The 23,255-nt window shown below is 43.0% G+C and overlaps 1 protein-coding gene across 2 annotated transcripts in view; it reads left to right on the forward strand.

Annotated features, from left to right (window-relative positions):
* Positions 1-23,255, forward strand: part of CCDC192 (coiled-coil domain containing 192) — a 1,307,223-nt gene that overhangs the window by 612,984 nt on the left and 670,984 nt on the right. The window contains exon 4 of one of the 2 annotated variants that reach the window (XM_085632706.1): positions 6,284-6,415. The exons of the other annotated variant lie outside the window; for it this stretch is intronic. Coding sequence (XP_085488832.1) covers positions 6,284-6,415 — 132 coding nt within the window. The remainder of the gene's footprint in view (positions 1-6,283; positions 6,416-23,255) is intronic. 2 annotated transcript variants of the gene reach the window in all.

Below are 23,255 nucleotides of genomic sequence, written 5' to 3' on the forward strand. Positions count from 1 at the left end.
GGCTTGAGAAACAACAAACTGGGTTTAAAAAATGCCAAAGCTGTAAAGCCTGTAAAATTGGAATCAACAAAAACGAAATAAGAGATCCGTAAGGACGAACTATCAGAATTCAACAAAGAATTACTTGTACCACTCAATTCGCGGTATATGCCATTCAATGTAACTGTGGCCATATGTACATAGGAAGTTCTGTGTGCATGCTCAAAAAACGGATATTGGAACACATACGCGCAGTAAAAAATCAAGATCTATCCTATGTGACAGCCAAACCCATACAAATATGTCAAAATGGAGAATGGAGAAACATGAACTTCTTTGGTATAGACACTGTTGAAACAAATGAAAGACTAGGTGATCGCAAGAAGAAACTAAGACAACTAGAATCTAAATATATCATCAGACTTCGAACCAAAATTCCAAGGGGAATGAACTTTGACAAGGAATATTATGTACATCTGTAACAACTGGACTCAAGAATCAAGAATGCACTATTTGGACATTGGATATTACTCCTTAGAAGATAGAGAACTGATCGCAATAGAAGGTTGGTAAAAATTGATGATGTAGAGTAGGGCACCAAACCCAACTCAAATTGTTAGAAATTGCCAGGAAAAAGAAGGAAATGACATAATAACAATGGCTACTAAGCAAGTATATTTGTGTACACCTTTAATGTCATTCTCACCTTGAATACCTAGTTTGGGTTACGTCTAAAAAGTTCAAAACCACATGTATTCAGTCTGTCAAATAGGGATTGAGCATTTTTATTTTGTAATTTTCAATTTAACTTCAACTCCCAGAAGTCTAGGGGAGCCGAACTCACAGGAAATGACATAAATACAGAGATGAAAGTAGTGCCCCTTACCGTGAAAAAGGCCTGGTTGGCCAAAACGCGTCGGTGTAACAGACTGGCTCTGTATTCCAATTAAAACAGATACAGCACAATACTCCAGAGTGCGGCGTCCTTTGTTTCCAAAACTTCAACCTTGGCCACTGATACGGCCTAATGCCTGCACCCGCTGCTGCGCGCTCCAGCTGGAACCACATTGTTGAAAAAAGAAAAAAACCAAAATGTGTATATATATATATATATTCCTCAACTCACTCTCAGCTTCCACCTTCTCCAGGAAAAACAAGCGTGGACCCAGGTATCTGTGCAGTATTATTTTATTTCATTGCCAGCTCTGCCGTTACGCGTTTCGGGCGATCCCGCCCATGATCACATAACAACTCCTTGACATTTTACTTCGCCTTTTAAAGTGCAAGTGCAATTGACAATCCAATGAACATGGAAGAAATACTCACTTTTCACATATAAATTGGTCACATAAAAGAAACATAAATGTTGCAGAGTGGCCAAAAAATACCATATTAAGACGGATTCATAGATATGAAAATATATATTAAAAATACATATTGATATCAGCTTAAAATGCCTCAACCACGTCCTAAAAGTAATACCATGTCCAGCTTGTGAAACCATTTAAAGTGCATACCTCATCAGTGCAAAAAATTAAAAATGTATGTGTAAAACATTAATGAATATAAATTAAAAACACTTAAACAGTTTCTGGTTCCAGCATAGCATAAACCTTGAAGCATCTTATTTGAAACATATTTGCCAAAATCCGATTCCTAAAGTATATTCTTGCATCATACTTGTAAACCCAAGGAACACGGATAATATTGTGCAAAAAAACATCAATTTTAAAGTGCATCTGTGTTAAGGACAAATTTCGTCTGTTTCATGAATAATAAATAGTTGATCCCCCAGAAAATCACATTAAATAAATAGAAGCATAAAATACACTTTCTAAATATGATTTCAAAAATTCAACCATGAGACGGTGTGTAACTTTCTATCTTTCATGTCAGAGTATTCCATTTTCTCTAATTATTTGCAAATCAGTCAATCCTCATTCTCATAAAAATGGGTATAAATCTTCGCTGGCATTAAGGCCCCTAGGTTGTTTGGATTCGAATTGTAAAATGTAAGTTGTTTCCAGCCTCCTTAATTTCGATTCCCTATCTCCTCCTCTTTTCTGAGGGGCTACGGCCTCTACAACAAAATATTTCAGATGTTTGGGGTCATTGTTATGGCTGATCTTAAAGTGCCTTGCCACTGGATAACTATCATCATTGTTGATGATTGCACGTATATGATGAAGGATCCTCTTATGTGCTGCTAGTTTGGTACTGCCAATATACTTAAGATTGCAGCTGCATGTTAATACATATACAGCATATTCTGACTTGCAAGTGAGATGTTGTCCTATGCTGCAAATCCTAGTATTAAATGCTGTTGTATATGTTGTAGTATTAATGCCATATTGGCAAGCCTTGCAACCAGAACAATTATAGAATCCTTTTCGTGCAGATAGCCAGGAACCCTTACCCTGCATTTCTAGATTGCTCCTTGTGAGTGACATGCCCATGCTGTTCGCCTTTCTAAAAGTTAAAGCTGGATTAGAGGGTAATAACTTGCCAATCACAGGATCGTCTCTCACGATTGGCCAATTGTGTCTCACAATTGCCCTAAGCTGTTTTTCTTGCCGTGAGAAAGACAAAATTAATCTAGTGGGTTCCTCAAGACATCTTTACCAATGTTTTTCTCTCTGTATTTCAATAAATCTACTCGTGCCATGGTTTTAGACTTGGCAATTGCTTCATCAATTACCTCAGTTCTATATCCTCTAGCCAGGAACCTATTGCGACTTTCCCTCTTTTTGTGTATACAGTCGTCTTCTTCACTGCATATTCGTCTGATGCGCAACATTTCCCCATAGGGAATACTTTTAATGAGATGGGGGGGATGTGTGCTTGAAGCATGCAGAAGTGTTTTTCCTGAAGAGCGTTGTTGACAATTTGTTATTAACTCCCTGGACCCTCACATCGAAAAATGAGACCATGTCTTTACTAATGTCAGATGTGAAATGTAAGTTGACTGCATTGTTATTCAATAAATCAATATAAGCTGTAGCACTTTCCACATCGCCATCCCATACCATGAATAAATCATCAATGTAACATAACCAAGTTACGACATTTGTACTGTATATGTGCCCATGTTGGTGCATGAGGACCAGCTCCTCCCAACATTCCCATAAACAAACAGGCATAACTGGGGGAGAAGCTGGCCCCCACAGCAACACCCTGAATCTGCTGGTGCATTTTGCCATCAAAAAAAATTAATTATTTTCCATATAGAACAACAACATTTTGAGCAACATATTAGTATGTTGAGAGTAAACAATAGATCTGTTCATCAAGAAATATTCTACCGCCCTCATTCCTTCCTTATTTTTGAAGCATGTATATAAGGAGGAAACGTCAAGCGCAATCAATAAATAAGTAGGTTTCCATAGAATATTTTGGATCTTCCTCAAGAAGTCACAAGTATCCTGCACAATTGATTTAAGACCCCTAACAAAGTCCTGCAGGAAAAAATCTATGTATCTTGAAAGATTCTCCAAAAGACCATCACAGGCAGCTATAATGGGTCAGCCCGGTGGTTTGCTGATATTTTTGTGTACCTTTGGTATAAAGTAAATCACCGGGATAGTTGGGTGCTCCTTTTTAAGATATTTAAATTCCTCCCAACTCAACAGGCCCATGCTCTTCCAAGCCAGTAATTGTGAAAATAATAGTTCCTGTGTGTCTTTAAATTTCGTGGTAGAAATTTTTCTATAGCATTCTCCATTGTTTAATTGATTATGCGCTTCCTCTAAATATATTTTGAGGGACCACAACACTATATTCCCGCCCTTGTCGGAATTGCGTATTATGACTTGGTGGTTGTTCTTAAGTTTGTTTGTAAGTTGGTGATATTTCCTCTCATGATTAGTATATTTCATGTTGGCATTATTGATGGTAATGTTTAGTTTCCTTATTTGCGCTACTATTTGCTCATTAAAAACATCAATGGTGTCTCTGGCTATGATGGGAACAAATTTAGATTTCGTTTTGAAAGGAGTGTGCGGTTTGACACCAGTTCCATGCATTTGAGACTGTTGCAAACTTAAATCAGTTGGCTCAATTTGACTAACATTTGATGCCGGTGGGTCCCCCCGTTCTAAAACATGCAGGTCACGTAGTAAATCATAGTCCGAATTCAGAAGTCCTGACATCCCAGGTTCTTGTAATGATGTTTCCACCCTATCTGGATCACCTTGTTTACTATGTTGATGATGGAACTTTTTGAGTTTTAGCTTCCGGATGAATATAAAAATATCAGCTCTTGTCTGGGTATAGTTAAAATTAGACTCCGGACAGTATGATAAGCCAAGCGATAAGAGCTGCTGTTCAGCAATAGTGAGATCAATGCAGCCAAATTGATAATGGTATTAGTCTCCTGGGCACTAGTATTGCCGGTAACCGCATCCACAGTGTCTGCTTCTATTTGCGACTCCCCCTCCCACGCCCGCGCTTCTTGGCATTTTCTCCTTGCCTGTCTGCGCCCCATATATATATATTATTTATTAAATCCACGTAGACATGTCCAGGAAGATGAAAGCTTAAATTTGTCTTCACGTCAAAACTGCTCCATTAAATCCTCCGAGCAGCAGTACAACCTCCAACTGTCACTCTTCATCCAACAGCTCTCTCTGCCCCTCAACCCACATTCTCCCGGTGACATCCCCAACCTTCTCATTCCGCTCATTATTTTTTATTTATTTATATATGTACATGTGTGTGTGTGTGTTTGTATATGGAAAAAACGAAGGTTAAAGTGAGGTTAGAGTAAGGTAAAAATGTCAGTTAAAAATGCCCTTTTAAACTCAAACAACACAGAAGTTCACAGTTATAGTTTACTGAGCTAACTGTAACTTGCACCCCCACCAAGCACTGCTTATGACCTTACATATCACATCACGCCTGACATGTTTAATGACATCTCTGATGACATCTCAAATGACATCATTGATGACATCACTGATTACACCATCCACCATGCTGCTGCTCTGTTTAGTTTGCAAACCAGAATAGCCTTGGAAATATATATATAAACACTATATTGAACAGAATCATTTAAAGCATAACTTACCTACCAGAGTTCTCTCTCTGAGTTTATCCTGGGTACAGTGCCTACTTCAAACTAGATTTAAGTGTTAGATGTGTGAGGACAATAGTGACTTCCCTATGACCCCCCCCCCCCCCCACACACACAGCCCTCAGAGCCTACATTTACTGTTGCCAAAATCTTTCTCAATCTTGAAAATGCCCTTGAAAATGGCACTTTGGGCAGTAAGGCAAACAGGGACTACTTAAAAAGTGGTTAGTTTAGGGTTGGCCCTGGAACTTTTACCCCATTGGTTAGGGAGTGCCTCCACCCATGACCTAGTGCCAAGCATAAATGTGCACACCAAGGCACCTTCATAAAAACACTATTAGACTTGCAAAAGGATACCAGACAGACTGAACCTGCTGTGACCTGTTAGAAGAACCTGAGGAGGGTGAACCACCTTCCACTTGAAATCCAAGGACGTAAAGAACTCCAAGGATCATAACGCTGATTCCTTGTGTTGCTCCAGGAAAAAGCTGAACAGGACAGTATTGTGAAGAATCCTAGCTGATCAGTGGCAACTGGACCTGGAGTGGACTTTGGTGTGCCCTCTGTCTGACATGCGGAAAGCCTCTACATGCGTCACCTGAGGTTCTGGAGCCCTGCGAAGGGTACTCCTGTGGTTGATTATTGTAGGGACAAATTGTGTACCTTACATAATACATAAGTTAGGACACCTACCTCCACCTTCTTGCTGGCACCGTTAAGCAGAAAAGGGGCCTTTTTCTAGTATGCTTTAGGAGAGCAAGCTCAAATTTAAAATGTTACTGAGTTTTTATCAATACATAGTTGAGCCTTCCAATCAAAAGTCTTGCGATTTCACCAGCCCTGCAAGTCATGAGGTTAATCTTAACAACTATCCATTTCTTGATTTGCTTCTAGTCGTACCTAAGGAAGTTACATGGTCACATTGTAAGTAGGCCAAAAAAACTTCAAAGCATGCTTGGTGAGCGGGAATTCACTGAATTTGCCTGTGTGACAGGATTGAACTAAGAAACAAAGATTCGCTAAGCAATGAAATACCACTGTAGGACATCTGGACAAGTATGAGCAGTTATTTCAACCATCCTATAAAGTGTGTTAGTTATATGGACATTTTGTTGCGTACATTCTAATTTCTGTACAAAATCGCAATTTCAAGTTCTGAACAAAAAGCTTTTTACTTTTAAATAGCATTTTCTAAGAGCAACATATCAGTGTTTTATACCATTTTATTTTTAGCTTGTGAGCACTGAAGGAAGCAATTTGGAACTAAGTCAAAAGGTATCCCAGCTAGAAGAACAACTAGAAGTCGCTCGAAACAAGGCAGTCAGTTGGAGGTCCTATGAAAATACAATTTTCATTAAAAACCAGGTATGTTCTGTCCTAATATCAAGACACTGCTTTCACTTCAAATGAAATGACAGATATATTTGCGAATTAAAACGCACATTTACGTTGAGATATTTCTTGCATTGGGTAAACGTTGACTAACAGATTTTAACCAAACCAATCGCTGTTTTTCAAAGCAGTGCATTACTCCTCAGTTGTTCTGATTTACAAAAGTAGGAGTAACTAAGTGCCAGATGTACAAAAATTATGAACTGAGATTTCCAAATTGCGATTCTCACTGAATAGCAGTTAGAAAATCTCAATTCCTAATGTAAGAAATCTTAGAACGTTTAATTAACGATTACTAACAAATCGACCTAACTCATGAAGTTTGCAACCACTAGGAATGTTAGCCATCACAAGGATGGTGGCCTGTAGGAGTCAGCAGACCACCATTTCTGTAATTGCTTTAAAATAGAGCATTTGTTTTAAATGCAGCCTGTTTTCCTTAGAGTGAAATAGAAGTGTTTCCAAAACAAAAAAAGTTGCCAGTGTACTGTAGGATCAATATTTTGTTTACCATTTTCAAAAGGGAAGGGGTCCCATTGGGACCCTTCCCATTTGCGAATGGTTACCACAACTTTCAGAAGTCGGTAAAATATTTATGTTCTCTTCCAGGGGATCCTCATCAAAAGTCATAAGCACATGAATATTCCCGCCCATGCGCGGGACCCCTGAAACATACAAAACATATATGTGGAAACCATATATGTAGCTCTATATATATATATATATATAACAATAAACACACAATGCAGCCTTCCTTATACCAAAAAAAGCTGAGCAATGTTGTACGAATCTCCATTGCATATAAATACAATTTCAATAAAGCAGAGAGAAAGAAACACATTTGAAAACTGCTTTAATGCACAGCAGAAATATAATCCTGCAAACAGGAATGAAAAAAACATTGCCAGCACATAGGCTGCATTGCAGAAACATCAGTGTAGAAAGCTGATAAGCTAACCCACAGAAACACACAGAATAAACTGGCACCGTGCCTTTAAGGCAGCCATGTTCCTTAGCTTCCCATCATGCTTTAGGGGTGCCCTTTAGGTCAGTTGTTCTTTCCTGCTCCTTCTTTCAAGACCCTGGTAACTTCAGCTCTCAGTTTTTTCTGATTTCTGTTAGAAATTACTTCTTTTTTTTTGTCAAAAACATTTTACTCCAACATCTTTTTGTTGTTGATGTACCTTTTTACTATTTTTGAGAGAGTTGAGCATTATTTTCCAGTCAAAAATGCCCTCTCTCTTTGACTCTTGCCCTTCCTGTGGCAAGAAGAAGGCTAAAACAGAATCCCATCCTGTGTGTATTCTCTGCCTGCCTTCTGATCATGCTCCCAAGACCTGCCAGCATTGCCAGTCGCTGTCCAAAAGAACTCTGAAGGACAGAGAGAGGATTTGCCTCTATGGGCTGGCTGAGAAGGGGAAAACACATTTAAGAGACAGGTCTCCGATGAAGAAGAGGAAAGAGAGAGCCACCACTCCTGCTAGGAGTAAGGTTCCAGTCTGCTCTCCATTGGCATTGGGCTCGGCGCCACAAATACCTTCATTGGCAGAGAAAACGTCGACGAGAAGACCATCGACGAAGACTACAGGTACGTTGAATCCTCTGTCTTCCTCAACCCGGCGACGATCGGCGTCGAGAAGTCGCTCTCCGTTGTTGCGGGTTCGCCCAACGTCGAGAGATGGGTCGCCGTCTGCTCGGCGTTTGACGTCGAGACATGCTCTGCTGTCGCCAGAACATCGGCGACCGCGTCGAAGCAGGCGTCTCCGTTACCGTCGACCAGGCGGCGGTCAACGCAGAGACGTGCCTCGTCACCAGAGGCAAGGCACCCGTTGCTTCCGTTGTTGTCATCCAAACTACGTTCAATGTCGAGGGTTCGATCTTCGCCGATGACGAGGAAAGATTCGTCGTCGAGACCTAGGGTAAAATACACTAGGCATCGTTTGACGTTGAGACGGCGGTCTCCATCGATGGCGAGAAGTGCCCCGATCTCGACTCCGCTGGCTTCCAGCAGACGATCAGCATCGAGAGAGAGATCTGAAAGGCATAAAGACACGACGTCGAGAAGGATTTCTCCGTCGATTCATACTTCGTTGGGGTCTCGTGCACGCTCAACGTGGAAGACGAAGTCTATTGGCTCTAGGTGTTCGACATCACATCATATAACATCGAAGCACACAGAGAGGTCGACGTCGAGGAGAAGATCACGTTCTAAGGATTCACCAGTGATGGTGATGCAGAGTCGGTCGATGTTGAGACACTCTCCATCGATGTCGCTTCGTTCATCAAGATGCCGATCACGCTCCAGAAGTCGCAGAGTCCTCTCATTCTATTAGGAGCTCCCCCAGACGCTCTCGACGTCACGTAGCTCTTCTGCTCATTCTCCTGAGCATCCAAGAACATCTGCAAGAGGGTCTCCAAGGAGACAACTATCTCCTTCTATTCATCTTTCGCCCAGCTGGCTTCAACCTCTCCATCACTAGCAGAAAGAACCCTCTGGTCATGCTCAGCGGCCTACGGACTATTCCAGTCTACTGCACAGATCCCTGTTAGTGTCTAGTGCAGGAAGTGGACAGGTCCCCCACTACACGGACCAGAGAACACAGAGGCAGATCTCCTTAGCATAGGTCAACTCATCACAAGTGACGAAGAACACCAACTTGGTCCTCGTCTTCGACACGCTCATCCAAAAGGGACTACTCGCCTACCCTTACGGATGGCCCTCCTTCTAGAGTGTCACCCATCGATGATGTTAACACCTTTCACGATGTCCTCGCTAGAGGAGCAGAAAAGCTGAGCATAGCCATATCAGCTCCTCAGACCACCACTTCCATCATTTTCGAAACTCTCCATCAGAGATCTGCGGCTAGACCATTACTTCCTCTAGTCCCTGGTATCATTGAACCGGTAATGGACATCTTCCTCACCCCATCATCGGTTAAAGCAGCTGCGGGCCGGATCCTGAAAAAATATAAACCTGCTGCCTCAGATCCCCTTTTTCTGAAATCTGATCCACCAAGGACTCTGTCATCATCGCAGCGGCGAAGAAGACACATGCGGTGGCTTCTTCCTCCTCAGCCCCTCCAGATAAAGAAAGTAGAATCCAGGATTCTTGGGGGAGAAAGGCCTGCGGCTCTGCAGCATCTTCTCTTAAAGGTATCTAGCGCTGTTGCCCTGCTAGCCCGTATGACAGGTCCTTATGGGATTCGCTGGAGCGTTTTAAAGACAACCTCCCAAAGGAGGATCAGCAAGATTTCTCAGAGATTCTCCAAGAAGGGGCGTTGGTGGCCAACCTAGTAATCAGCACAGCAGCGGGTTGGGTTTCTTTGGCTGCACACTTGTATGCACATGGTATATGTGCACGGAGGTCTTCCTGGTTGCGCCTGGCAGCTTTGAAACCGGAAGCACAACAACGTATTTTGAATCTTCCGTTTTCTGGAAACTTCCTTTTTGGGTCACACACTGATGATGAAATGGCCAGAATGAAGGCCGAGTTGGACACATTAAAGGCTGTGGGCCTTGAGAAGAAAAAGGAGTTCAAACGACGCTACAGGCCCTACAATCGTAAAAATTACGAACAGAGGATTCAAACCCCTCAATCGTCACAAAACAAAAGCAAATCCCAATATCAAGGCCGTCGTTCCTCGAGAGGAAGAGGAGGACATCAACAGCAGTCCTCTTCCACAGCAAAAGCTCAAGGAAAGCAATGATTTTCTGCTTCCTCTAGCACCGTTGCACACTCCAGTGGGAGGAATAATTTCAAATTGCATACAAGAGTGGTGCAACATCACCAAAGACCAGTGGGTGCTAAATATACTGAGCAATGGGTACGCGCTACGTTTTTGCGCGCCCCCAAGAGACATTCCTCCGGTAAGGTCACGTCCTCAACACCTGTAACTGCTGCGTCAAGAAGTGTCGACTCTTCTGAAGAACCTAGCCATAGAAGAGGCCCCTCCTGCACAGAGAGGAAAGGGAGTCTACTTCAGATACTTCCTTGTTCCCGAAAAAAGACCAACCAAACAAGTTAAGACCTATTCTAGAGCTAAGTTTCGAATGTTGGCGCTCCATCAAATATTTCCACATCTGAGGAAAGGAGATTGGATGTGTTCGGTGGATCTCCAAGATGCATACTTTCACATTCCAATTACCCCAAGGCATCGCAAGTTCCTGCGATTCATGGTAGGCGCGAAGCATTACCAGTTCAGAGTCTTACCACTCGGCCTCAAATCTGCTCCAAGGGTTTTCACGAAATGCATGGCAGTGGTGGTGGCAGCATTACATCGCCAAGGCCTGTTTGTGTATCCATACCTGGATGACTGGCTGTTGAAGGGACCATCTCCTCACATGGTGCAGAATCACCTTCACATCTGCCTGACTCTCCTTCAACACTTGGGCCTTCATGTGTGTTAAATGGTAGCGGCAGTTTCAGTCGATAACCTTTCAAGTATTGCCCGGCGGTAATCGCCTCTCATACCATTCGATAATTTACCAATGAAAGAGGCAGGCGCCGGAGACTGGAAGGCAGGAAACAAAGTTTTTATTCCGTCGGAGCAGAACACATCAGATCAGACAGCAAGGTATCGTCATGAGGTGCTCTAACTGCATCTCTGAGGCCTGGCCTCTTATACACAGGTTTATGACTTTATTGCAGGTTTATCACACGATTGTATGACATAATTTCGAAAGACAAAAATTCGACCTACAAAAATATCGCAACAAAAATATCGTGGTCAAGAATATCGACATCCTATCTACAACATGGTAAGTACAAAAATATCGATAATTTAATATCGATGTCAAAAATATCGTGATTCAAAAATATCGTTTTTTTTTAGTTTAAAAATATATGTAAAATAAACCAAATAATACTTATAAATCAAAGAAACATAATTAAATATATTTTATAATATGTAAAATTTATAATAAATATATATAATTAAATGAAACTTTAATTAAACATATATATATAATATATAATATATACACTTACTTAATATTTACTTTTAATAATAATTTCTGTAACATATAAATTATTAAATATTTATTTAAATTACCAATACATCTATACACATAAAACAATAACATTAATAAATATTAAATAATTACATATAGCAAATAATAATCAATAATTGTAATTTGAATAATTTTTATTATTAATTATATATTACAATAGCTAAAATATTACAAAACATATTTAATATCAGACACAATAAAACTACTAGTCCAACTTCAACAAAAACAACAGTAAGGAAAATGTTGGATAGCGTAGGGGTAAAAATAACTATTCCAACTCCCGAGAGTGCAACAGTAGGGAAAACATTGGATAGCGTAGGGGTAAAAATTACTATTCCAACTCCAAAGAGTGCAACAGTAGGGAAAGCGTTGGATAGCGTAGGGGTAAAAATTACTATTCCAACTCCAGAGAGTGCAATAGTAGGGAAAGTGTTGGATAGCGTAATGGTAAAAATTAGTATTCCCACTCCAGAGAGTGCAATAGTAGGGAAAGTGTTGGATAGCGTAAGGGTAAAAATTACTATTCCCACTCCAGACAGTGCAACAGTAGGGAAAACGTTGGATAGCGTAGGGGTACAAATAACTATTCCAACTCCAAAGAGTGCAACAGTAGGGAAAACGTTGGATAGCGTAGGGGTAAAAATTACTATTCCAACTCCAGAGAGTGCAATAGTAGGGAAAGTGTTGGATAGCGTAAGGGTAAAATTTACTATTCCCACTCCAGAGAGTGCAATAGTAGGGAAAGTGTTGGATAGCGTAAGGGTAAAAATTACTATTCCCACTCCAGACAGTGCAATAGTAGAGAAAACGTTGGATAGCGTAGGGGTAAAAATAACTATTCCAACTCCAAAGAGTGCAACAGTAGGGAAAACGTTGGATAGCGTAGGAGTAAAAATTACTATTCCAACTCCAGAGAGTGCAATAGTAGGGAAAGTGTTGGATAGCGTAAGGGTAAAATTTACTATTCCCACTCCAGAGAATGCAATAGTAGGGAAAGTGTTGGATAGCGTAAGGGTAAAAATTACTCTTCCCACTCCAGACTGTGCAACAGTAGAGAAAAGGTTGGATAGCGTAGGGGTAAAAATTACTATTCCAACTCCAAAGAGTGCAACAGTAGGGAAAGCGCTGGATAGCGTAGGGGTAAAAATTACTATTCCAACTCCAGAGAGTGCAACAGTAGGGAAAGCGCTGGATAGCGTAGGGGTAAAAATTACTATTCCCACTCCAGATAGTAAAACAGTTGTGAAAGCACTAGATAGCATAGTGATTCTATGAACATTATAACCAATTCAATAATTTCTTATAAAAAAATTGCATGTTAACAATGTTTTAAAACAAAAAATATTATTAAATACCAATTATGTAAAATAAATATTTAAATAAATAAATTTAAATTACATCCCACACTATTCCCCCTTTGACACACAACACACTACACATACAAAATACACAATAGATTTATATATCAATTTCTCTCTTATTTGCAATTAATAATACATTCTTTAGAATTAATATAGTTATTAATTGACTAATTAATACATATTAACTACGAAATTACAAATATTCACCTATTAATTATTAATTAACAATACATTAATTAGCAATAACAACAAATAAAATACAATAATAAATTATTTATATTTACTATAGTTAACTAACTAATAACAATTAATTAATATTAATTACAAATAAATAAAATATATCATTATTTATTTTATTTTAATTACATCCCACCCTATTCCCCTATAAACCCACAACCCACTACACATAAAAATTCACATAATTAATTTAATTATGAATTAATCACTTAATAAAATTAAATCACCAATTAATTACTAATTAACAATTAATTAATTAACTATAACAATAAATAAATATTTTTAATAAACTAATTATAATGTATATAATTAACCAAATAATAAAATATTTTAAAATTAATAATTAACTAACAATTAATTAATCTATTATTCACATTAATTACCAATTATTAATTAATTACCAATTAATTAATCATAAATACCAATTAAACAATACATATTAATTCAATAATTATAATTAAATTACTTCCCACCCTATTCCCCTATAAACCCACAACCCACTACACATAAAAATTCACATAATTAATTTAATTATCAATTAATCACTTAATAAAATTAAATCACCAATTAATTACTAATTAACAATTAATTAATTAACAATAACAATAAATAAATATTAATAATAAACTAATTATAATGTATATAATTAACCAATTAATAAAATATTTTTACAATTAATAATTAATTAACAATTAATTAATCAATTAATTACCAATTATTAATTAATACCAATTAATTAATCATAAATACCAATTAAACAACACATATTAATTCATTAATTATAATTAAATTACTTCCCACCCTATTCCCCTATAAACCCACAACCCGCTCTGGTACTAAAACGCTAAATTAAATTTAAAATAATTATTAATCTCTAAACATTTATTTTTAAATGTATTAAAATACATTACAATTATCTTTAACATACAAATAAAATACATATTAAATGACATTACACTAAATAAATATCGATATTAGTGACATCGAAATTTTTACTTACGATATTACTTACATCGAAATTAATTACCTCGATATTATTAACTTCGATATTACTTACCTTGGGATCGATATTCTGTCCGTCGATATTCTTGACTTCGATATTCTGTACCTACGATATTAAAAACACGATATTATTGTAGGTCGAAATTTAAAACTCGATATTTTGGCTAAACACCTTATCACACATGGCACATTCTTGAGATCACTTTGATGTATGAAAGAACATTCTCAGAATCCCCACTTCGAGCTCGTTCCCACACATATCTACAGTGGAAGTCCCCACCCCACCCACAGTAGATGGCTATCACACAGCTGGACATTCCGCCAATTCCCGGGGGTGTGTGCAACCGGTCGGGTCTCAGGGGGTGAGGGCCTTGATCTGCTATAATCCCTCTGATGTGGGGTGTTTTCCTTACAGCAGGGGCAATAAACTGCATCCGTAGGGCTAGGTGATGGCCTGGGATCGGTTCGGATAATCGGTGCGGAGGATGGGGGTTATCAGGAAGGATGTATGACCATGTATGGGATGAAAGGAGGTGTTGGTCAGGCACTGGGTGTGATTCCATGGCAGGGTCGCGCAGAAGGAGAGGGTTTATGGACCGTGTATGAGAGAGCGGGGGTGGCCGGCGCGCGGGGGATGCTTGCAGCACCAGGGGAACGCGCTGGCGATCGACAATGAGCGGGGGAGAGAGTGGGGTGCCTAAAATGGCGGCCGTGCGTTCGCTGTGCGTGGCGCTGGGGAGAGGCAAGATGGCGCAGATAATGTTCAGTTACTAGCTAAATTTCCACAGTCCTCCCTTTTAACATATCTCGCCAGCTTGCCTGGCCGACATTCACCTTTGTTAACCCTTTAGCTATAACACCGTGAATGTTTTTCATGCATTCCTTAAAGGTACAGAGTTTTTAGGACAGGCAGGAGTAATCTGACACATTTGTACATAGTTACATACAGTTGATAAAGTAGGCGAGGAGGTAGTACATACAAAATTACATCAGCTGTGCCGTATGTCAGGCCCAGGGATAGGAGGAGGAGAGCTTGTTTGAGCACAAACATGATACTGTAAAGCAAAAAAAATGTTTCTGGCAAAATAAGGGATATTTCGTACATTACTTAAGGCCCAGACTTCGTGTGGATCAAAAATAGTCAGTATAGTCGTGTGCATGGCTGGTGTTGTATGAATGTCATTATACAAAGTTAGATTTTCTTAACTTCTCAGTGTACAGTCGGAAGTGACTGACGCAACATCATGAAAACTCGATAGGAGGATAGTTAATATAAAAAGGTGGTTGGGAGAGGAATTCAACTTAACATGAGTTACAGTCGTGGGAGGGAGTTCTTCTTTCCAGTGTCCTATTATAGAGAGCCATCACTGGTAAGCTCTTATTGTTCTTCTTCTTGTGTTGGCACTGTTGAGCACCGGCGGTGGAGCTAAGGTCCAGCTCAAATCCAATTTCTCACGTGGCGAGGTGTGACCATTCGCTGTTCCCCGATCACAGTCCTGTTCCCTACCACAGTTCATCATAGGTACTTTGAGACAGGGTACCCGCTTTTTGTTCTTCTGTAGTTAAGTCAAATTCAAAATCCATATAAAAGAGGGAGAGAGAGAGAGAGAGAAGGGTGTGACGTGCTTCGGGATGCCGAGGGAAGAGGGGGTGGAGTGGGATCGGATCAAAATGCGGACCAAGGAGAGCAGAATCTTCCAGCACTGGGCCCATCAATCGGGCCCGACGGGTTGGGACTTCAGGCACGCTGGTCGGTGAGCAGGGGGCCTCGATATAGCCCTTCGTTCTATCGTTTATCATCCTGATAATGGTGCCTCGTCTCACGCCCTTTTTGCTTCGTTGCTTCCCCCTTGGTCGTTGCCATAGATGTTCCATGGTCCGCAGCCAGGCTGTGCGTCACGTCCGACCCCTCTCTTCCGATGGCCGCAGGTTATCTTTGAATGAGTACAAGAAACAAAATCTTAGAGAGTTGGCAGGGAAGACATTTACACACTTCATCCTCTCTCCCAACCACCGAGTAGTTGGGGAAATGCTTTTATCGGTTGTTGTATGATTGGTGTTTATTAACTCTTATGTCAGTGTGTGTTACTAATTTATTAATCATTGCTGTGGTGCAGGTTTCTGTGGGTGTTCCTGTCCATCGTCTGGCCTGCTAGGTGTCGATTCCTGTGCCCTATAATCGTTGCAGGAAGCCTGACATCTGTCAACCTTCTTGTCTAAGAAATTCGAACCGGCTTCTCCGGTAGAAACTCGTTCATCTCAACACAAGTTCTGTTAATACACATTTTCCTCCGAGGACTGCTAAGTTTATGAAAAAAGTGCGAGGTGCTACTGTCATGGGTTCATAGGTATCTATTTCGGGGAGGGACATAAGCTAAACATTTTTCTTGCTAGAGACAATAGGTAACCCCCATCAGCTTAGGCAATGTACCTTTAGAGAACAAAGTCATCAGTTGTTTTGCTCGAAATACTCTGGGACGGCTAGTACAGAGCTGGGGTGATTCTGGGAGGACGGGTGCTTGGACATTCTAGTTCGGGACAATTGGGCGGGGGCAGTTCTGGGCGGTGGAGATGGTGTCGTTAAAGCTCTAAGAACGCAAACCACTGACATATAGTCCCCGTGATGAGGGCCAGATTGGGAGACATCAGTCTTCTTACCTGTCCTTTCTTTCTTAGTCAATTAAATTCAACCTTTTGCAGAAAGGAGAGGTAGTAACGTGGTAAAGTACGGTCGTTTTTGTTTCTGTCAATTTGTTCGAACACCGCCGTGTTTCAGGCCAATTATACACAGACTGAGGAGGTATGTGTCGTGTAATTTATTCAAAAAGGAAGAGGGCAAGGAAGCCTTCAGTGAGGGAGGGAGGGAGAGAGAGAGAGAGAGAGAGAGAGGGAGAGAGGGAGAGAGGGAGAGAGGGAGAGAGAGGGAGAGGGAGAGGAGAGGGAGAGGGAGAGGGAGAGGGAGAGGGAGAGAGAGAGAGAGAGAGAGAGAGAGAGAGAGAGAGAGAGAGAGAGAGAGAGAGAGAGAGAGAGAGAGAGAGAGAGAGAGAGAGAGAGAGAGAGAGAGAGAGAGAGAGAGAGAGAGAGAGAGAGAGAGAGAGAGAGAGAGAGAGAGAGAGAGAGAGAGAGAGAGAGAGAGAGAGAGAGAGAGAGAGAGAGAGAGAGAGAGAGAGAGAGAGAGAGAGAGAGAGAGAGAGAGAGAGAGAGAGAGAGAGAGAGAGAGAGAGAGAGAGAGAGAGAGAGAGAGAGAGAGAGAGAGAGAGAGAGAGAGAGAGAGAGAGAGAGAGAGAGAGAGAGAGAGAGAGAGAGAGAGAGAGAGAGAGAGAGAGAGAGAGAGAGAGAGAGATGCGCATCAAGTAGGCTATTTGGCATATGTACGACACAAAACGAGAGAGAGAGAGAGACATGTGTACGATAATAGGCTACTTGGTGTGCACACAACATGGAGTAGCATGGGTCGGTTCTATGTAAGAAAACACAAGCGGGGGAAAGACATGAATTCGGTGATCACGTACACACAAATACCGGATAGGGTGTGACAGTACATGCATCAAGCGCAGAAACTTAAGACGGAGACTCAGGGCTACGTTGAGTATGGGGACCTCTCCTTTCCTGTCCTCTTTCCTATGTATGCTGCGTATTTTCAGTATTTTTGTAGTTTATCTTGGGGAGGGGTGTTGGACCTTTTACTCCCCTCCCTTTGATCGATGGACGAGCACTTCAATCATACGATGACGCTCTCTTCATGCGACCCAAGCATGAAATGCATACACATTCATACCGCATAATCGTAGCACACACACGCACAATCATACCATACAGCTTTTCATGTTTCCAATGGTGGTCTGTACTTTGCGCATTATCCCACAACGTTTGTCTATGTTTTTCCCTATATTGAACATGGTGCGGTCCATGTCCACTCCATTCTTCAGTCGGAACTTCGCCGTGACCTATAGAGGGGAAAAAGAGGGGAGGGGATGTGCAGTATTCAAAGTACATTAGCGCGCGTAGACACGAAAAAGTTCTACTTACCGCGTACTAGGCTAGCCGCAGGAGTGGGTAGTACCACAGACCTATTATTCTTTTCTTCCGAGAAAAAGATGCTCTATTTCATTCATCTCCTAAATTCGGGTTCCCTGGTCGTACATGCATTTCTCAATCGGTCGTGTATTATGGTGCAAGATACCATACCTTGCATTCGGCATATACCTTAAGCTATAGTTGACCATTTTCTGACAACTCTTAAAAAAAAAAGACAGGTGTGACGGGTACAAATTCCGTTAATCAAAAAGATTTAGGCAAATGGGGTCTGCATTATCTGTTTTCTATTGATTGGGAGTAACAATCATTTATTCAAAAGAAAAACCTTTACCAACCTAGATGATTTGTCATGACACTGATTCCGTAATTCCTTTAAGAAGCCCTTTATTTAAAACAATGTCAGTATACAAATACGGGCCTACAACCGCTATAGGCTGGCCACGGCGTGAGAGGCGTCGAGTATCATGAGCAACACTACTTTAGCATAAAATCGGTACCCTCCCCGTCCCCCCTGACCATCATGTGTAGAAACATCGCCGCATACAGATCTCTTTTTTTTTTTTTTTTTAACATAAATGTCAAGTAATCGGAACGCCATAAGGAGCTGCAGACCCCTCCTACATTGGCGCCATTTTGGGGCGAGGTCGGGTGGGTCCAGTGCACAATCTAAGTCTTTCCACTAACTAGCTGCTGGACCAGAATCCCTTTCGGTAGTTCGAGAACTTTTCGTTAGCGTCAGATTGCGTCAGCATGACGTCAGCACGATCTCGCAGCGATGCCGTGATCCATCCTCAGGGCGGGACAGCAGGCAGGTCTTGCTGTCGCCGCCTTGAATCAGTCTCTTTCATAGCATCCGGCGGAGGCAAGGTGGTTGTCGCCCGGGGCAAAGAACAATGGCGGCGGCTTGCCCTCACCGGAAGTCCACGGGAGTTGAGTGCCAATGACTCCCGCAGACTCTGCAAAGCTGAGGGGGCGTTTTGTCAAGGGTGGGGCCCACGCCCAAGCAGACAAGCTTTCGAGTCCAGAACCGTCTCACGGTGGGCTAGGCCTGGATCCAAAGAACCGACCGCCGGAGTCCAAAGGCAGCAGCAGCAGCAGCTCTTCGTTACGGCCACCGGGGTGGGTCCCCCGATCATTCTGCTGCGGGGACCCACCTCTCGAGTCAAACGTTAAATGGCAATATTGGTGCAGAAAGGAACCCGCGCCTGGGTGGCTGTCCGGCAGGTCAAGACGTAAATGGCTGTCTTGCTGCAGCTGGTCGGTGAGTGCAGGGGCGCCCACTCGTCTGGGCGGCGAGTGAAGTGGCTGGGTGCAACTCAGCTGGCCGGCGAGTAAAATGGCAGGGTGCAACTCAGCTGGCCGGCGAGTAAAATGGCAGGGTGCAACTCAGCTGGCCGGCGAGTAAAAATGGCTGGGGTGCCCTCATCTGCTGGTGAGCCTCCACCTGGGGAGGCCCGTCCGCGTTGCTTCCCCCCGCCAGGGCACCCTTCGTTATTGAAGGAAGAAGAAGAGAATGGGAAGATCCGCACGACGTGGCAGGCCCACCTCGGCGTTGCCAGGGTCTTGGCGCCGCGTGTGGCTTCCGGACTGTTCGCACAGTTGTCCGCCACTGATGTCAATGGATTTTTGCATGGCTTTTATAGCCCAAGGCCGACTAAAAGGACCGCCCAAAACAGGCCAATGTTGCAACTTCGAGGAAGGAGAGGCGAGGACGGTGTCACGTGGACGTAAATGCTTTGGGATGCAGGTCGCAGCAGAGTGTCATGTAAATAGTTGTTTAAAACGTGTTTTAACCTGTTCACCTTGTCGGAACGTTGTTATACCTATAAGTTATTAAAATGTTTAATCATACTACTTTGTTGGAGTGTTGTACATATTTGCAATCTAGTTACAGTGTAATCGGAAAATGGCATAGTCCAATTGTGCGTGATCCTAGTCAAGTTCGGTGACGTCGATGGTGGGTATCAGACTTCCAGTTGTGTGGGATTTCGGTCGTGTTTACTGGGCGGGGTGGGTGGTAGGGCAGACATGTTTAGGCAGCGAGAGCGATGGAGCCGGGCTACCTCGTGGCCGTCCTGACCGTGGGCTTGGCTCCTTCCCGTAGTTCCATATATCCCACAAAGGGCTATTTCCTAGCGTTACTTTAGTTTTGTAGGGTCAAAAAGGATCCCACCAGTGGCCACTGACTCTTGGGGTCCCACTTTGTATATTTTATGCCATAGCTTGCTACAAACTACGGCGATTAGTTCGTATTTAGTGAACATGTCCTTATTAGGGGTGCCTTCCAGAGGAGCCGGATGGTTCACCTCTAATAAGCGGTCCGGGCAGAACCAACTACCAATCAGTGGGGAGAAGATAGGCATGACGGGTTTCAACGGGGACAAAAGTCAGCACTACCTATCCTTTCACTGCTTGCAAAGACTAGACAGAATATCTCTATTCCTCGTTATTTGTAAGCAGAGAATACCTCCAAAGAACCAATATCGAACAACTAGTGTTCGGACAATCAATCAATCAATGGGGAGATAAAGATAGGCACGACGGGTTACAACGGGACAAAAGTCTGCGTTCACTATTTGCAAAGACTAGACAGAATATTTCTATTCTACGTTATTTGCAAACAGAGAATATCTCAAAGAGCACTATTCTTCAAAACAATCAATGTTCGGACAATCAATCAGTGGGGAGATAAAGATAGGCACGACGGGTTACAACGGGGACAAAAGTCTGCGTTACCTACCCTTCACTATCTGCAAAGGGAGAGAGAGAGAGAGTATTTCTATTCCTCCCCGTTTGTAGACAGCGAATATCTCAAAGAGAACAATCAATGAGCAATGCTAGTATTTCAGTCAATCAATCAAATATATCGCAATTTGTCGTGTTTCACGACCTTACCCGGACCGCGTGGACAGTTTCTCGTCTTCCGCCTCCAGCGCCCGATCGTCCTCTACTCTCCGTATTTGCCGCGGCACTCCTGATGGTTCCCAGTCAGGACCGTAGATCACTCGAGAGAGGTCTGCTCGGAACCAGTGAAGTTCGGATGATCGGCTGCCAGACGAGGGTCTATCGGGCAGGAGCTCTCCCGATCGTTGCAGTCGTTCACTCTGTCGTCGGGACCTCTCCCACTGGATCCACGTGTCGCTGATGGGCCCCACGCTTGGGACGCCAATTGTTAAATGGTAGCGGCAGTTTCAGTCGATAACCTTTCAAGTATTGCCCGGCGGTAATCGCCTCTCATACCATTCGATAATTTACCAATGAAAGAGGCAGGCGCCGGAGACTGGAAGGCAGGAAACAAAGTTTTTATTCCGTCGGAGCAGAACACATCAGATCAGACAGCAAGGTATCGTCACGAGGTGCTCTAACTGCATCTCTGAGGCCTGGCCTCTTATACACAGGTTTATGACTTTATTGCAGGTTTATCACACATGGCACATTCTTGAGATCACTTTGATGTATGAAAGAACATTCTCAGAATCCCCACTTCGAGCTCGTTCCCACACATATCTACAGTGGAAGTCCCCACCCCACCCACAGTAGGAGATGGCTATCACACAGCTGGACATTCCGCCAATTCCCGGGGGTGTGTGCAACCGGTCGGGTCTCAGGGGGTGAGGGCCTTGATCTGCTGTAATCCCTCTGATGTGGGGTGTTTTCCTTACAGCAGGGGCAATAAACTGCATCCGTAGGGCTAGGTGATGGCCTGGGATCGGTTCGGATAATCGGGCGCGGAGGATGGGGGTTATCAGGAAGGATGTATGACCATGTATGGGATGAAAGGAGGTGTTGGTCAGGCACGGGGTGTGATTCCATGGCAGGGTCGCGCAGAAGGAGAGGGTTTATGGCCCGTGTATGAGAGAGCGGGGGTGGCCGGCGCGCGGGGGATGCTTGCAGCTCCAGGGGAACGCGCTGGCGATCGACAATGAGCGGGGGAGAGAGTGGGGTGCCTAAAATGGCGGCCGTGCGTTCGCTGTGCGTGGCGCTGGGGAGAGGCAAGATGGCGCAGATAATGTTCAGTTACTAGCTAAATTTCCACATGTGAACGTGGAAAAATCAGTTAATCAGCCCACTGAATCGCTCCACTATCTGGGCGCCACCATGGACTCAGGCCTAGGAAAAGTGTTTCCTTCGGAGGAGAGACTGTTATCAATGAGAAGCAAATGCAAAATCATCTTTCAAGCACATCAACCATCAGTAAGGCAAGTGGCGTCTCTACTGGGGTCGATGGCCTCTTGCATTTTTCTCATGCCCAACTCCAGATTGAGAATGAGACCATTGCAGCAGGATCTGGAGGACAAATGGGACCAATCCTCGGGTCATTGGGACGACCGAATTCTCCTCTCTCAAGCAGCGAAGAAGTCCATTCTCTGGTGGATTCAGCCAAAGAATCTTCTATTGGGAGTTCCATTCCATCAACCTTTGCCATAACAATCCCTGATCACGGACGCGTCTCTTCAGGGATGGGGAGCGCATCTGGGTCAACTGCAGACTCAGGGCAGATGGACCAGCAAGGAATAGACCTATCATATCAACATGCTAGAACTGCGGGCGGTTCAGTTGGCCCTCATGGCATTCCATCCGTCGATTCAGTCCGAGTCGATTCTGATACAAGCGGACAATACAACCACCATGTATTACTTAAACTAACAAGGTGGAACACGCTCTCGCCCTCTGTCTCCGAAATCTCAGGCGATCTGGAACTGGGTGCTGGCCAGGAACCTCTCTATCATGGCAGTGCATCTATCAGGAGAGCAGAACCTGCGAGCAGACGCCCTCAGTCGACACTTCGAAGAACAAGAAGACTGGGTGCTCAACGACGAAGTGGTGGCGGACATTTTTCATCAATGGGGTCATCCATCCATCGACCTCTTTGCAGACGATCGAAACAGAAAATGCCACGCCTTCGCGTCCAGATTTTACTGACCAGGAATGAGAGGAAATGCTCTTTTGATAGACTGGTCCGGGATGTTTGCATACGCTTTTCCGCTCCTTCCTCTCATCCCGAAGGTGGTGACCAAGCTCATCCAATTCAGGATGAAGATGATCCTCGTAGCACCGGACTGGCCATGCCAATGGTGGTATCCGGACCTGTTGCAGCTCTCGATCTGTCCGCATCGGAGACTCCCGTGCATGCCGGACCTTCTGACCAAAATGGGAGGGAAGAT

This window comes from Triturus cristatus, chromosome 2_1, assembly GCF_964204655.1.
Source record: "Triturus cristatus chromosome 2_1, aTriCri1.1, whole genome shotgun sequence".
Taxonomy (NCBI): domain Eukaryota; kingdom Metazoa; phylum Chordata; class Amphibia; order Caudata; family Salamandridae; genus Triturus; species Triturus cristatus.